Genomic DNA, 15,930 nt, shown 5'->3' on the forward strand with positions numbered 1-15,930 from the left:
GGAAGAGGGTAGCGAAGTTCAGCTCACTTTTCCCTCCTATAGCTTGTTTTTCCCTCCTAGAGCCCACTTTTCCCCTTTTAGAGCCCCCAAGAAAAGAGGGCCAAGATAAAATCGCCACTCCCAACCATGTATTGTGCCCATACTCGTGCTTTTTCCCTTTTAGAGCTTCAAGAAAAGAGGGGTTGCTTTTCCCTTTTTGAAGCTTTAAAGAAAAGCTGGCGAAGCCCAATTTTAGAGCTTCCAAGAAAAGTTGGCATGCCTTTGATGGAGGGGAGAGTGTGCAAGGGCGGCATCAATTTAAAAATGTAATGAATCACAATTTAAGAATATAATGATAAGTCAAACCTAAGTCACAATGACAACCAACGGGCTTGCATGAAGGGTAAGTGGAGTGAGGAGCTAATTACCAGTCAAGGAGCACCACTAGGTGGATAGCAAATCCCCATAAACTCTTGGTCAATGGGCAAGTTATTTTCATATTTTCCTCCAATGAGGCAGCATGAACAAGGAGAGGTAGAGTTGGAAATGGGAAGGAAAGTGATCGAGGGATCAGGTCTAGTGACGATCAATGAGCACTCGTCAGAATCAACCACTTGCATCTCTTCTTAATAGTCATTGATTCCCATCGATGTTATAGGCCCTAGGTCTTAAACAACCACTCACATTGAGGAGATGGCATTGATGTTGTTGCAAGAAGGCAGCAAGGGAAGATGTACCATAGAAATGCCAAGACCTTCTTACGTTAATCAAAGGAAATTCAGATAAGTGGGCAAGGAAAGCCCAAGGAAGATATAATGCGTACATTTTTGCAAGCACTCCCTACTAGTGACTACATATGGAAAATGGCACATGTACTAACCAAATACGCATGTGGACTTATCTGTTGGGGATGAAACTCTGCACGGCTCTTAGGCTACCCTAGACATACATCCATGCAAGATTTGGTTGCCAATCAATTTTGTATGTGCAAGGTATAATGCATACATTTTTGCATGCACTCCCTACTAGTGACTACGTATGAAAAATGGCGGTCATACTAACCAAATACGCGGGTGGACTTATCTGTTGGGCATGAAACTTTGCATAGCTCTTAGGCTACCCTAGACATACATCCATGCAAGATTTGGACTCCAACTGATTTGGTATGTACCAAGTAGAAGGTATAATGCGTACATTTTTGTATGCACTCACTACTAGTGACTACCTATGAAAAATTATATATGTATTATATGATTTTGGACCAATCGTACATAATCATGTATTAATGTTTGACACATGTTACTACCATTGAGCACCATTCCATGCTAAACATTGACATTTTTTTGTTAATCTACAATTTACAAAAATTAGCGACAATATTAGTGTAATAATTGCAAGCATTGATATATACAAAATTCAATATGATATTCAAAATGATAAAGTTCATAGCACAAGAGAGAGATCGAGATTGAGAGAGAGAGAGAGAGAGAGAGAGAGAGAGAGAGAGAGACCTTATACTTGAACACCTTTTCAATGCTTAATGTTTACAATTACTTCACAAGGCATTATTTTTAAAATACGTTATCTATTAGATGTGTGAATTGAGATATCTGAAATTCGAAATGATACTCCTAATTTCAAATGTTTATGTTAGATTTGAACAAACTATATTTAACTGAGATAAATAAAGTAAGAACAACATCATGAAAGTACCAAAATTCTCATACATCATAAAAGTAAGAACAACATCATGAAAGTACCAAAATGAATGTGTACATCATCATCATCATCGTGCAGAAGTGCATCCCTAAACAAGATATGTGTGAAGCCTGAACAATCATCCTGAATGAGAATCTGATAACTCCACATATGAACCTCTAGTCATCCTCTGACGTGGCTCCTATATGACCCGCTGCCCAACTGTCCACTATGTGGCCTCGGGCAAAGCCGGACAGATGGGCTAGCCTCATCTCCTGGATCAGATGGGCTAGCCTCATCCTGATGAAGAGGAGGGCATGCTGCACGAGCCACCACTGCCATCTCTGCCTCCCTCACCTCCTCTATGTATGCGTGCCTCAGCTCCCAAAGTCGTGCATCTGCAAATACCCGTGCCTCAAATCCAGCTCGAGTAATTGTCTCTACATGTAGAAGATGCTAGTCTCACCCAAGCTGTTGCTCCACCCACTACTGCAATGATATATGAAGCTCTGCCTCTCGCTTAATACGACGTGTCTCCTCTGCTCGTGCCTCATCACCTGGCATGAAATCACCATATGAGAAGCATCATGGAACACACGCTGCAACCACTGAAGTATCAGCACCCTCTTGCTGCAGTAAAGCTCTCTGTGCCTCCTCCCTATAGTGCTCTGTCAAGACCACATGGGCAAATGGATCAATGGCCTGACGATGACCAGGATACAGATAATCCATGCCTAGTCCATTCAAGAAAGGTTGCAATGCATGCTTTCCAATGCAAGTCTTTCTGGTGGTTTTTGGGCTAAGGCAATGAAGACTGCAGTGCATGTGATCAATAGATCACCTAGTAAGAGTTTGGATGGTGGTATTCCTGAAGAAGCATGGAGTGGCAAGAAGCCCTCTTACTCTCATTTGCATATATTTGGGTGTGAGGCATATGCACATGTGCCAAAAGAGCTTTGAAAGAAGCTAGATCCTAAATCTAGGAAATGCATCTTTCTGGGATATGGTGAAAGTGGAGAGATGGGCTATCGTCTCTGGGATCCAGAAGCAAAGAAGATCATACACAACCATGATGTAGTCTTCAATGAGAAGAAGATGCATAAGGCACCCATGAGGGATGTGGAAATGAGGAGAATCACTTTCCAGGATGTGAATCCACCTGCATATGTTGATAGACATCAAGCTGTCCATGCACCAAATGTGCGAGAAATGGTACCACCATGTACTCCCACAGGTATACAATCAAGGGTAGATGATGGATCATCTATTGGTGGAAATGATGAGCCAAATGTGGTTGATATGTAGGTGGGACAGCAAGTTGAAATGCCCTTGAGAAGATCATTTAGAGTGTCTAGACCAACTGATAGGTTTGTTCCAGGGGTAGACTATGTGATGCTTACTGATTGCGGGGAGCCTTCTTGCTATAGAGAGGCTATGATGCGTGAGGCTCAATGCAAGTGGGAGTATGCTATGCAATCAGAGATGAGTTCACTTATGAAAAATAAGACTTGGGACTTGGTTTCTTTGCCACATGGAAAGAAACCATTGCCATGTAAATGGGTCTACAAGATGAAGGTCACAGGTGATGATGTGCCTAGGTACAAGGCCCATTTGGACTAGTGGCAACAGAGGATATGGAGCTTATGCAGATGGATGTCAAGACAGCTTTCTTGCATGGGGATCTGCATGAGGAAATTTATATGGTGCAGCTGGAAGGCTTTGAAGAAAAGGGCAAAGAGCATTTAGTTTGTAAGCTGAAGAAGAGTCTCTATGGTCTTAAGCAAGTGCCTAGAGAATGGTATCAGAAGTTTGATGCTTTCATTCGGTCCCAAGGTTTTAGAAGGAGTGAAATTGATCACTGCCTCTACACTAAAAGGGCTAAGGATAATAGCTTGATAATCTTGGCACTATATGTGGATGATATGCTATTGGCTAGCAAGAATACTTATAAGCGAAGGATTTGGGACTTGCAAGTCATATTCTTGGTATGCGCATCACGCATGATCGGAGTAGGAAACTCCTTTGGCTTTGATAGAAGGAGTATGTTACAAAAGTATTATAGCGTTTCAATATGGGGGGGAAGGCAGTGAGTACTCCATTGCCTCCATATGTGAAACTGAGTCATACAGATAGTCCCAAATCAGAAGAGGAGAGGGCCATGATGCAGGCCAAGGTTCCTTATGCATCAACGGTTGGTAGTCTTATGTATGCTATGATAGCTACTAGACTAGACATTGCATTTGCAATGGGAGTTGTTAGCTGGTATATGGCTAATCCAGGAAAGAGGCATTGGGAGGCAGTTAAGTGCATCATGAGGTACATGAAGGGTACCAAGGAGATGTGCATCTGCTTTGGTAGAGGAGACATGCGTGTACTTGGGTACACAGATTTAGACTATGCGGGGCATGTGGATAGTAGGAGATCCACTTCTAGTTATGTGTTCACCTTTGTAGGTGGTATAGTGTCGTGGATGTCTCGCGCACAGTGTTGCTATGTCTACCACAGAGGCTAAGTATGTTGTAGCCATAGAGGGTTGCAAGGAGGCGAGCAAGGAGGCTATATGGCTTGATCGACTAGTGGGAGATTTGGGGATTCATATAGGTGTACTGACATTGCATAGGGATTCCATGAGTGCTATTCAGCTAGCATGAAATCCGGTCTTTCATGCAAAGACCAAACACATTGAGATTAGGTACCATTTCATCGGGGAGGTACTTGAGGACAAGCGCATAGAGCTTGTCAAGGTCCATACAGATGATAACCCTGCAAATATGTTGATGAAGAGTCTACCTAGTCAACGGTTTGAGTATTGTCATGTATTTATGGGCATTGGATAGTATGCTCACTAGTTGCTCTCCCTTAAAGGCACATTGTCCTTTAAGTGGGAGGTTGTGGGGGTTAAAGGTCATTGTGCCTTTACCCGGGTTATGTACAATACTCAAACACATATATAAATGAATGAAAAAGAAGATTTGGGTGTTCTGCACCCACCAAAAACTTGTGTGGCTCTCTGTTTCTCTCTTTCCCTCTTTTATTCTGCTTCCGTTAAGAGCACTCTCACAAATAAGTCCACATGCGTATTTGGTTAGTACGTGCACCATTTTCCATACGTAGTCACTTTCATAAGATAGATTTTTATTGGGTATCACTAGTTGATTACATATTTTTGTATTCGATATGTATAGGCTCACTGTGTGACCATACGATTGTAATTTTCATGGACTCATATTTTGTATTTCACTATGATGGTTTTATACACGTTCATACACATCATTGTATTAGATTCTATTTTATACATGATGTCCATTGTCTTCTTAATGGGATTTGTTGTTTCTATAAAACAAAATTTTTTTTATTAGTAGTTATGTTGTAATTGTGTTTTGTGCTTTAGGACATTTTAAAAATGTGACTAAGAAAATTTGTGCACATACTAACCAAATATGCATGTGGACTTATCTGTTGGGGATGAAACTCTGCATGGCACTTAGGCTACCCTAGACCTACATCCATGCAAGATTTGGTTTTCAGATGATTTGGTATGTGCCACATGGAAGGTATAATGCGTACATTTTTGCAAGCACTCGCTACTAGTGACTCCCAAAACTATGATATGTAATGTGCTACTCCTCAGGATCGGCTCTCATGCCAATAGTTGCAAGTATGCTCTCGTGATCCTCCACTGCAAGGTGCCATCATGGAGTGGACGTCACCTTGCGAGTGCGAACATGACTCAAAGTAATCTTGATCGCAACAACAAGATGAGAATACATGTATGCCTCCTAATCCACCATGTACTCCTGGAACTCAATATAGTGACCACGCCTCTGTATTTGCTAAAAATAGTGGCCACCTACGATCATGCTATGAGCATCGAAGTGCATCCCATGCCCATCCACTATATCCTCATTTAGCGCGCTCTTCACCATAGAGCATCGCAAAAAGTAATAATCCACACCCTCCTCATTGTCCTCTGAAGCAATGACCGCGAAGATATCACCAATACGCAACATATTTGTAAGCTGGTCATAATCTCTAGAGGAACTAAATCCTGCATCCTGATCATCATGTATCTCCTCCCAAGGCTGGAAGGGAGAAAGCACTTGTCGTGCCCATGGTATCATGGAGCACCCTCCCCAATCATCATCAATGCATGCAGAGCAAAAACATGCAAACCGTCAAGAAAAAATCGCAGGGTGAGACTCATCTATGCTCCTGATGGAATGGAAATCAAGAGTGCCAGACACTGAATGACAATCAAAAGGCCTAGACCGATCAAGACTCCCAATGTCCATGCATAAAAAATACTGGCTCACCACCCTATCGTCACGCGACTGAAACGAGGAGATAGCACTAGTGGATAAGTGCTGGCTGCACCACCGCACCACATCATGTGTATCCTTGAAGCGATCGGCACTGTGACACAACTGCTATCGATGCAAAGCACGCTTCATGCAAGCACCTGCACCATCATGCTCTCCCTTACCGTGCCCTGTCTCAAAGTAGCTCCATGTGATCGGAATGCTTGTCTCACGGTGCCATCTGCAAAACCAATAAAACTGTCTAGTAGATTTGAACTGACCACCATAGCCATCTAACCAGATCCAGTGCCGCTGCCGTGTGACACCATGATCCCTCAAGAAACTATCATGCAAAGTGAAGCAATGCTACACAAAATGGGCATCATGCGATCGATCATCACTATGTAGAAGTGATACTCTCGCACAATGATGCATGAGTCCATGGTGCTATCAATGCCATCCACATGAGCCTATGGATGACGATAGCTAATGTGCACAAATATAGCAACCTGCAATCTGGCATTGAAAAAAAATATGACTATTGAAATAATTCAATATAATGAGGCCATAAAAGAACCAATAACTTAATCACACGTCACCTGTTTGGAGAAATAATACTTCCATTGGATCTCACGCTATGGTGCAAAGGTATAATTCTTCGCAAAGTCCACCACTGAGACAACCACCCCTATAGGAAATGTCCTCAAACATGCATGGAATTGACGATCCTCCCACTTCGCAGTGTGCGAGTGGCGTATGTAGTGGTACAACTTCCCTCGAAAACTGTCAATGAATACAACACGTGGTGTCTCTTTCCCCACAAGCTGCAACCTCCTCGACTGTTCACCACCATTTAATGTCAGGGTACTGTACTCATACTACTACCAACGAACCATTTGCATGTCACAAGTATCTAGTGCAACTCGTGGCACTCTAGCAAAGTCACCGCACAAAGTACACCTACCTTCCACACAATCAAGGGAGTGGAATAAAGCATCGCCATCTCATGTACATACATAATATGGAATGAATGAAGTCACGAGGGCTAGTAGAAACCACTCCCCTATGACCACCAAGGGAATGGAATATGTCATACATCAATCCAAAATCCACATGGTAGCGACAACAACACGTGTCATGCTCCTGAGAGCATGGCACAAACCATGGCTTGCATTGCTCAAATGACCTCTGCCCAATCCTGCACTCTGGGTGTGCCTCTACAAATTGAGTGTACAACTCAGTCTGAGTACACTTCAAAAAACATGTACCATGCTCAATGTACACATCGCATGACACCCTCTTCTGCAATGCCTTCTTGAACACCGGGGATGCTCTACAATGCTCCTCCCAAAACTGTTGTATGAAGGACCTAGTGGAATTATCCAACAATCGATCGCAGCGAAGTGCATGACCTCTCAAAGCCCAAAGAGCATCAGTCTCACTATCCTCTAGACTCCGCCTCCTAATCATGCCTGCTCACAATGTGTGCAGTGCAATCTGAAGAAGACATGAAGCGGTATGCACATGGACTGTCATATGAGGTCTATTAATGGTAGCCACAATAGCACAACGTGATGCCAAGGCATCACTGGACTTCCTATGATTAATAGAAGCATAGGCGAACACTACTAAGGAGCTCGCTACATACAACCCTATCTCTACGTGCACCAAGACCAGCAAGCCTCCTACACTCTACCAAGTCAGGGTGATCAATGAGGGACATGAGAAGAGCAGACTGCGAAGCTGGTGTAAGGTCACTAAAAAAAGGCTACACAATCTTGCTAGTACGATGATGGATAGTGGACTTTGGCAAGTCGCGTCGTGAAGCAACACTACTGCTGCAAGGTGGGGCAAGGGGATCAATGGGAGATGGTAGGGTGGAGGGGGGAAGGGAGGCGCCAAGGGGAAGGGGAAGGGGAAGGGTGGGAGGGGGAGGGGGAGGGGAAGGGGGAAGGGTGGAGGGGGAAGAGGTAGAGATGGAGGGCAAAATGTAGGTCGCTAGGGGAAGGGCACAGGCTGGAGGTAGGGGAGCGGATGAGGATGTGGAGGGGGGGACAATGGAGGTGGGGGTGGGGGTGGGGGTGGGGGTGGACGTGGGGGTGGGATGTAGAGATGGAGGTGGATTGGTGGTGGCAGCGTGAGCTCTAGCTCTAGAGGCTCTCTTGCACTCGCGAGCCTTCCGCTTCACAACAAGACAAAACACCCATAGACGCACACACAGACGCGTTTCATGAACTAAATAAAAAACTTACGGGCGCGTCTATTTGCACATCTATTTGCGCGTCAGGAGACCCGCGTCTAATTGCGCATTGTATTTACAAGATGGGCGAGCTTGTGAGGTATGTGAGCTCAAAGGAAATAGATCCCACCATGCTTGAGAATGCTCGAGTTATGTCAGTAGAGGCGGTTTGTTTAGTGGAGGAGACATTTCCACGTTCTATTCTCACAAGCCAACTACATCTCATAGTGCATTTGGTGGATGAGATTGCTATATGCGGTACTATACATGCACGATGGTTGTTCTTCCTCAAGCACTTCATGAAGACCTTGAAGGGCTTCGTGAGACAAAATGCAAGACCCGAAGGTAGCATGGCCGAGGGTTGGTTGGTACAAGAGTCACTTGTATATATTTCTGAGCTTCTTGTTGATGTGGATAGCTCTCTCCCACGACTATGGAGAGATGATGAAGACCTAAGGATGACCTCTATTGTGCCTCAAGGAAAAGGACGCAACAAAGTAATAGACACGGAGTTGCGTAATAGTATCAACCTCTTTTGCGTGCTTAATAGTGATGTGATGAAAAGATGGGTGACAAGATATGAGGATGCAAAGGCAAGAAGACAAGAAGAAAGGGCCCTCTTTCGTACACACCACGGATCTCGTATGCCATACCCTCAGCGTCTAAGAGCACTTCCAAAGGATATTCATGTGGATTGGCTACTTGATGAAATGGAGAAAGCAGAGAAAGACGAGGGGATGCATATCACAATGGAAGAATGGGAGTATGCTAGGGGATGCATGAGCAAGGTCGGTATATAGAATGTTATGCATTAGTTAGGAGGTTTTTATAATTTAGATTGCTTATTTAATTGATTTTTTCTTGGTGTAGTGCACTATGTTCAATGCTATATGGTGTGAGGGCAAGCATTTTCGAACACAACGGATTGATGATAAGAGAAACACACAAGATTGTGGCGTCATTGCTAGCTTTAAGGGAGCCAATGGAGTCATGGATGATTATTGTGGCATAATCCAAGATATCATTATGCTTGACTTTCGATGCTTCTTTGTGTATGTTTTGGATGTAAAGTGGTTTAAGGACGTGGTGGAAAGAGGCCCTAATGCAACAATCAAACGCCATGCAAGTGGCTTTGTAACTATTGACTCCACAAAGTTTTGGCAAAGTAGGAAGGACACACTAATACTACCGCAACAATGTGAACAGGTACTGTGCACACACATAAAAATACTCGCTTTTAAATATTTGATGCAAGGAAAGTAACATGATTGTATTTGTGTTTGAATTAGGTTGTCTATCAACCAATGGTGGATAATAACAGGTGGTGGCATGTCATACCTATAATGCCACATTCCAAAGTGATGTATAGTACATTTACTAATATGGAGCGTATGGAGGATGATCATGGCCATGGACGTGATGATGACCGTGATACAAGAGAGGAGGATGATCATGAGATAGGAGATATAGATATTGAGGCCGGCATTACCCGTGAGGACGAGCCTACCATTGGAGATCTTGATTTCGATGAGCACATGAGTGGCACAAGTAGTAGTGGGTTGAATGTATTTGTAGATCTAAACACTTGTTTGGATTTTGAAGTAGATAGTTTGGCAAGGGTTGATCTCATTGAGGATGAGATTTCATGAGGTGGTAGATTGACATGGCAAATTGAGGTGGAGGGATTGGTGACGTGGTAATGTTGACGAGGTATGCCAAGGTGGCAAGGTGTGATGACATGGTTCCAAGAGTTCCTATGATGTGGAATGATGAGGTGGCACATGTGGCTGATGTGGCAGCACGTGTGGCAATCTAAGGTGACATGGCAATGAGTGATGTCACATCTCCTTGATGACATGGCACCATGCGGTCTAACAACGTAAGGCAAAAATAGATGACTCAGCCTTCCAAATGGGCAGCATGCACACTCCAAAGGCTTGCCACTAGGGTCGGTGATGCTCCTAGCCTACCTCACCAAGCCTAATACCAAGCCTACCTTGTCTTGGTATTAGGCTTGGGTGGCCCTTTTTCCCCCACAAAAGGGAGATTTCACTCGTGGAGGCCATATTGTACCTTTCCCTTACTCAAATTTAACCAAAATTTTTTCCTCTTATTCATCATGCAGAGGACTAAAAATATTGACATTTTTGAAATGTTTGGTCATGTTTGAGGATTACAAGATTTATTTTTAATATTCTTTATTGATCCTCTAAGGAGTAAAAATAAAAATTAAACTTCAATCTCCCTAAATCTAATGGTTGGATTTGGGATTTGCTAATTGAACCACACACCCTTATGTGCCTACTAACCTTCCACCGAATTGCATTTGCTTAATTATTCAAAATACTAAAAAAATGTGGTGTGCTATTAAAATGCATGTATTTTATGACTTTATTTATTATAAATAATTATTTATAATTAGATAAATCATTCAAATAATTACTAATAAATCAAGTTAAGCTCTACATAATGTAAAGAGACCACCTACAAACTTTCAATAACATTTAATCTAAAATGAGTGAGAAATTCAGAATTTAATATGACACTCTCTGTTCGTGACAAAGGTGTGACCACCTTGGAACCATGCCGTGTGACACAAAGAAATTTTTTGTGTGTGCATCGAATTTTCAATCAGACTATACCATTGTGTGCACAATACCATGTGTGATGTTGTGTCTGAAGACTTCAAAGACTAGATCCATAGGGAAGTAGGTGAGATTTGCATTCTTGTGTGCTAAAAAGCTTGTTTTTCCACCTCCTAAGGATTGGGGAGTGAACAAAAAGTGGACACCCTTAGGTTGCTACTTCCCCATTTTCTTTTCAGTTTATTCTTTTCGTAGTTCTAAACTATGTCACAAGTCCATGTTTGGCATCTTCAATTTTATATGCAATATTTAGATCTTGAAGAAAGATTGCACAGTCTAACATTCATGTGACTAGAGACCCATTTTCCAAATTCTAGTCCTAGGCAATTCACAACTGATAACTTAGCTCATGATAATACCTTTGTAGTCATTGTCATGTTTAGGTATTGTTCTACCATTTTCTTTTCAGTCTTTTTCCTTTTGTAGTTCTAACCTATGCCACAAGTCCATGTTTGGCATTTTCAATTTTACATGCAATATGTAGATCTTTAACAAAAATTGCATAGTCTAACATTCATGTGACTAGAAAACCCATTTTCTAAAATTCTAGTCCTAGGCAATTCACAAGTAATAACTTAGCTCATGATAATACCTTTGTCGTCATTGTAGGTCCAAGTTTTGTAGATAATGACTTCATTAAAAAAAATTACGTCTCTTGCTTGCCTATGGAGTCCATCAGCCAAAAAGCATGGTGTAAGAGCGAAACATTTGAAATGATGGCCCATTCATGCTAGATGATGTTGACCACACGGGTAAAGTAAAGGGATATGTATAGTTATATAAGGCTATGAAATATCTATTTAGGTTGGGGGTTGTAGTCAAGGGGGAAACTCTATGAGATTTGCATAAGTCTCGCAACAATAAATGGAGGAAAATGTAAAATGTTTTATTTGTGAAAGTAAGTGTAATCTCATCTATGTGAAAATTGCCTGAATTTTAGCAACTCAAATAGATGCTAGGCAAAATTTCGAAGAGTTATTTTTCCTCATTTCAAGAATTGAATCACTTTCAATTTGCACTTTTTAATGTAAATTGATGTTCGCATTCATCTATGTGGCTCCATGTACACGTGGTTGATTTTGATATGGAGAACCAAGAAATTTTTCGGTAGGAGTAAGAGGTGCAACGTTTTTGTAGGGAATTTGGGAAGCTAGAAAGCCCCAAATGTGTGTATTAAGGGGAAAGGGGGGGGAGGACACCTCTCTACCTCATAAATATGGTGAGCATGCATTAGCCTGTGAGACATTTTACAAGGGATAGAGGTGGACTCCCTCCCTTTTACCACTGTCAAGTGCTTGGAGAGGTAGCATAACAAGCAATGACATTGGGTGAAGTGCATGGACATTGACAAGAAAGGCTACAGGGCTGTAGAATGACATTAGGGATGGCATCTGTAAAATTTGGGGTAGATTGAATTCTGGATGAGGGATTAGAGGATCTGGAGGCAACGGTGGGGATCAAAATGTTTGTGTTTCCGGTCACATATCTATGACACACATACATGGCCATCTACGGGGCTAGCAGGGGGCCCAGCTTCTTGAGGGAATCGAATCTGTGCCACGACTGGTAAAAAAGAAAAGAAAAGGTCACACTACTCACCATGCTCTCGTGTACCCACCCTTTGAGAGTCTATCGAGAGGCGCCAGTGTTGCGTAGTCGGCCCAAGGTCCCGGGGCCAAAAACAAGCACGAGGTCCACCAAGGGAGGGGGTGGGGGAGGGCAGGTGGGAAAGGGTGGCAAAGGGTTGACAAAAGGCCGAAGGGAGGGGCTCTTTACGTAGACTTGAACAAATCTTTCAAAAACAACTTCTACGACAATAGAGCTGTAGAGCTGCTCCTTTCTACTCTCGTGCGCGTCCATCTTTAACTAACAGCGCGCTTCCTCCCTCACCTTCCTGGCACTTCTCCATGTTGATCTTCCTCATCTCCTACATCCCGCGCTTCCCCCAGACTCTCCCCTCCCATTGCCGCGTCCTCTCTCGCTTCCATCCACAGTATTTATCCCCCTCCTTGCTCATCTCCATCCTCATCCAGCATGAAATATTTCCCCTCCCCCATGGCCAACACAGCTTCCGTTTCCATCCTCTCCTCCTCCACCGTCTTCCCCTCCCTCCCCACCCCCCTCCACCGCCTCTTCCTCTCCAGCCTCGACCTCTTCTTGCGTCACGTGCCTTACATGTTGGGGCTCCTCTTCTACGACACTGCCGAGGAGGATTACCCTGCCGTAATTTCCAAATTGAAGGACAGTTTGTCTGTAGCGCTGGTGCAGTTCTTTCCCTGGGCCGGCAGGCTTTCAAGAGGAGAGGACGAAAGGATTTGGGTGGACTGTAACGACGCTGGGGTCGATTTTGTGGAGGCTTCTATCAACATTCGCTACTGCGATCTCGGTCCGGACTTTCAAATGCAGCCATTTTTTGCTGACCTATCGAGATATTCCGAATTGAAGCGCTCCGACGCCACTGACGTTCCTTTCTTAGCTGTTCAGGTGAGCTGCCTTAATAGTTTCTTATTTCTTTAGGCATTCCACAATTTTGAATCCCCTTCTGTTCAACTGTGTCCTCTATCGAAAGTAATCCTCTTAAGCCCTGCAGGTTACGAAATTTCTGGGTGGGGGAATCGTCATTGGAGTCTCTGAGAATCATGTAATTGCCGACGGACGCTCCTTTTGGCACTTCATGGCATGTTGGGCAGAATGTGGGAGAGGCTTGCCCATTTCCCAACCTCCTTGTCACAAAAGGGAGGCTTTAAAGATCGAGAATCTACCGGAGAAGAGAGGGCGGCTCATGTTTATACGTGAGCCCGACAGATTGGCGAACCTGGTAGTGAAGCCTAAGAAGCAGCTTGAAGAAAGGGTGTTCCATTTCAGTGGAGAGACGATCAAGCGGCTGAAAAGGAAGGCAAGCAAGGAAGCAAATAACTCCTGCACATCTTTCGAGGCGCTTGTCGCATACTGCTGGAAGAATGTCATCCAAGTGAGTGCACTGAGGCCAGAAGAAGAAGTACATACTCTGTTACCAGCGGACTGCAGGGCACGACTGATACCGCCATTGCCCGATTCCTATTTCGGCAACGTTCTTCAGTTGACGATAGCGATGGCCACGGCAGGAGAGCTGATGCAAGAGAGTTTGGGAGCCACTGCTGTACGAGTGCACGAAGCAATTCAGCGCATCAGCGACAAATCGGTGCGAGACATGATGCAGTGGCTGGAGGCCAGGAACAACCCCTTTCAGCCGTCCAAAGTTTGGGGAACGTATGGCATGGTGGTGTCGGGCTCACCCAGATTTCCAGCTTACGATGTAGATTTCGGGTGGGGGAAGCCGAAATCAGTGCGTCCTGGGAGGGTTGGGAGAGAGAGAGAGATCTGTATGTTCCCTGGACGAGAGGGGGGTGGCAGCGTAGATGTGTGTATCAAGCTCCAACCCAACGCTATGCAGCAGCTCGTTAACAGCAACTTCGACTGCACCTCCCATCACCTATCGTAACAGAAACTGCTCGTGAGCAACATGGAGCAGAAATACTTTCTTTGGCTTCAACCCAATCGTCATTCGTAGGACCCGGAATTGCCAACACGCAGTTCTCAAATCTTTCAAAAATTAAAGCTATGCAGCAGCTTCGACCGACCAATCCTTCACCTGCAGCCAATTCTTTACCTGCTTAATCCTCTACGCCAGGTAATAATTAGCTTCAACCTAAGCTATATTCCAGAAGCTATTGATCAAATGCATCAGCACTTTTCGTTCATATTCATAGTATTTTCAACAACCATAGCAGCAACCTTCCACCCCAGGATCGTGTTTAGCTCTTCTTATGACCCCGGTATGAACGCGCAACCGCGTTGTCCTACATTTAGTTTCGCATTTTTTATTACTTTTTTTGTTATTGTCTAAGAAATGAAGGCTCTACCTGGGTGAGATAGGTAGCTGAACGCATTCGATTTCCTAATGGGAGCATGTAGACTGATGAGCAACCTCTCGTGGGAAACCCAATCGGATTCTATGAAAGGTTGTGTGCATGAGTGTGGGAAAAAAACTACAAAAAAAGAAGGCGCTCAAGGTGTAATGATTGACTATATGATGATGGAAGTTTAAGAAATTGGCTACCTGTATGACTTGTAAAAAACACGCACACATACACAGTGGGTTTATTATTCAACAACTCTAGACATTGAACAAGCCAATAAAAATAGCCGTTTTTACAAAGGTTGTATGTCCTAATCCATAGCACATTTCCAAAAAGTCAACTATTGAACCCCTTGTATGATGTAGTGTAGTAGAAAATTTCCAAATAAAATCCTACTTTTGATGAATTTGTAAGTGCTAGAGGGGTGCACTACTAGAAAACTCCACATACAACATGAGTTCAAGGGATAATATGGGCAATACATGTCTTGCCCTTTATAGAACTTTGAATTTTGGTGCACTTATTGGATTAAAAAGCCCCTATTAAGCCACTTTGTATGGTTACATATTTTCGGGCACCCACCTTGCAAGTGTAATTGCTTTGAAGTACATTATTCACTTGTACATATGTATGTGTTGAAGTGCGCACATGCCTACATACAATATAATATGCACATGTGCGTGCACACACAGATATCATATATGAAAATGCCACCGCTCAAATTCACAATGTTTTTAAAATTTTTGTAATGTAAATTACAATAAATTTTTAAATTTTTGGATTATCATTAAAAAAATCTGTCAATAGTATTGATATAAAATGGGCATTAAATACATATATGCCTTGACTCTAACCCCTTTAGGCATGATGGGACTTGTTCAAACCCCACTTAAAACTCGATAAAAGGGCTTGTAAAACTAATCTACCTAGCCCTAAATATTAGCTAGAACTTCTTGCTAGATCGGACACTAGAAGCTCTCATCCTTGCAGTTGCGCACATTAAATTTAGAGGTAGGCATGAATCAAGCCTGTGCTAACCAACACAGAGCACCATGTTGAGGAACCATCTCAACATCATGTGTTTAATATTGTGCATAGTAGTAACACATAGAGTGCTATAAAGGAAAGGGTTAGATGTCCTAACCCTAAAAGGGTTTCTATATATTCTACAT

General features: G+C 43.2%; 1 protein-coding gene across 1 annotated transcript in view; it reads left to right on the forward strand.

Moving 5' to 3' along the window:
• Window positions 1-13,034: 13,034 nt before the first annotated feature.
• The window catches only part of LOC147887623 (omega-hydroxypalmitate O-feruloyl transferase-like), a 39,063-nt gene continuing 36,167 nt past the window's right edge, over window positions 13,035-15,930 (forward strand). Inside the window, exons 1-2 of the mRNA XM_087393069.1 lie at window positions 13,035-13,343; window positions 13,450-14,165. Coding sequence (XP_087249195.1) covers window positions 13,035-13,343; window positions 13,450-14,165 — 1,025 coding nt within the window. The remainder of the gene's footprint in view (window positions 13,344-13,449; window positions 14,166-15,930) is intronic.

The sequence above is a fragment of the Dipteris shenzhenensis genome, chromosome 22 (assembly GCF_047967505.1).
Source record: "Dipteris shenzhenensis isolate YYH24624 ecotype China chromosome 22, Dip_SZ_1.0, whole genome shotgun sequence".
Taxonomy (NCBI): Eukaryota; Viridiplantae; Streptophyta; class Polypodiopsida; order Gleicheniales; family Dipteridaceae; genus Dipteris; species Dipteris shenzhenensis.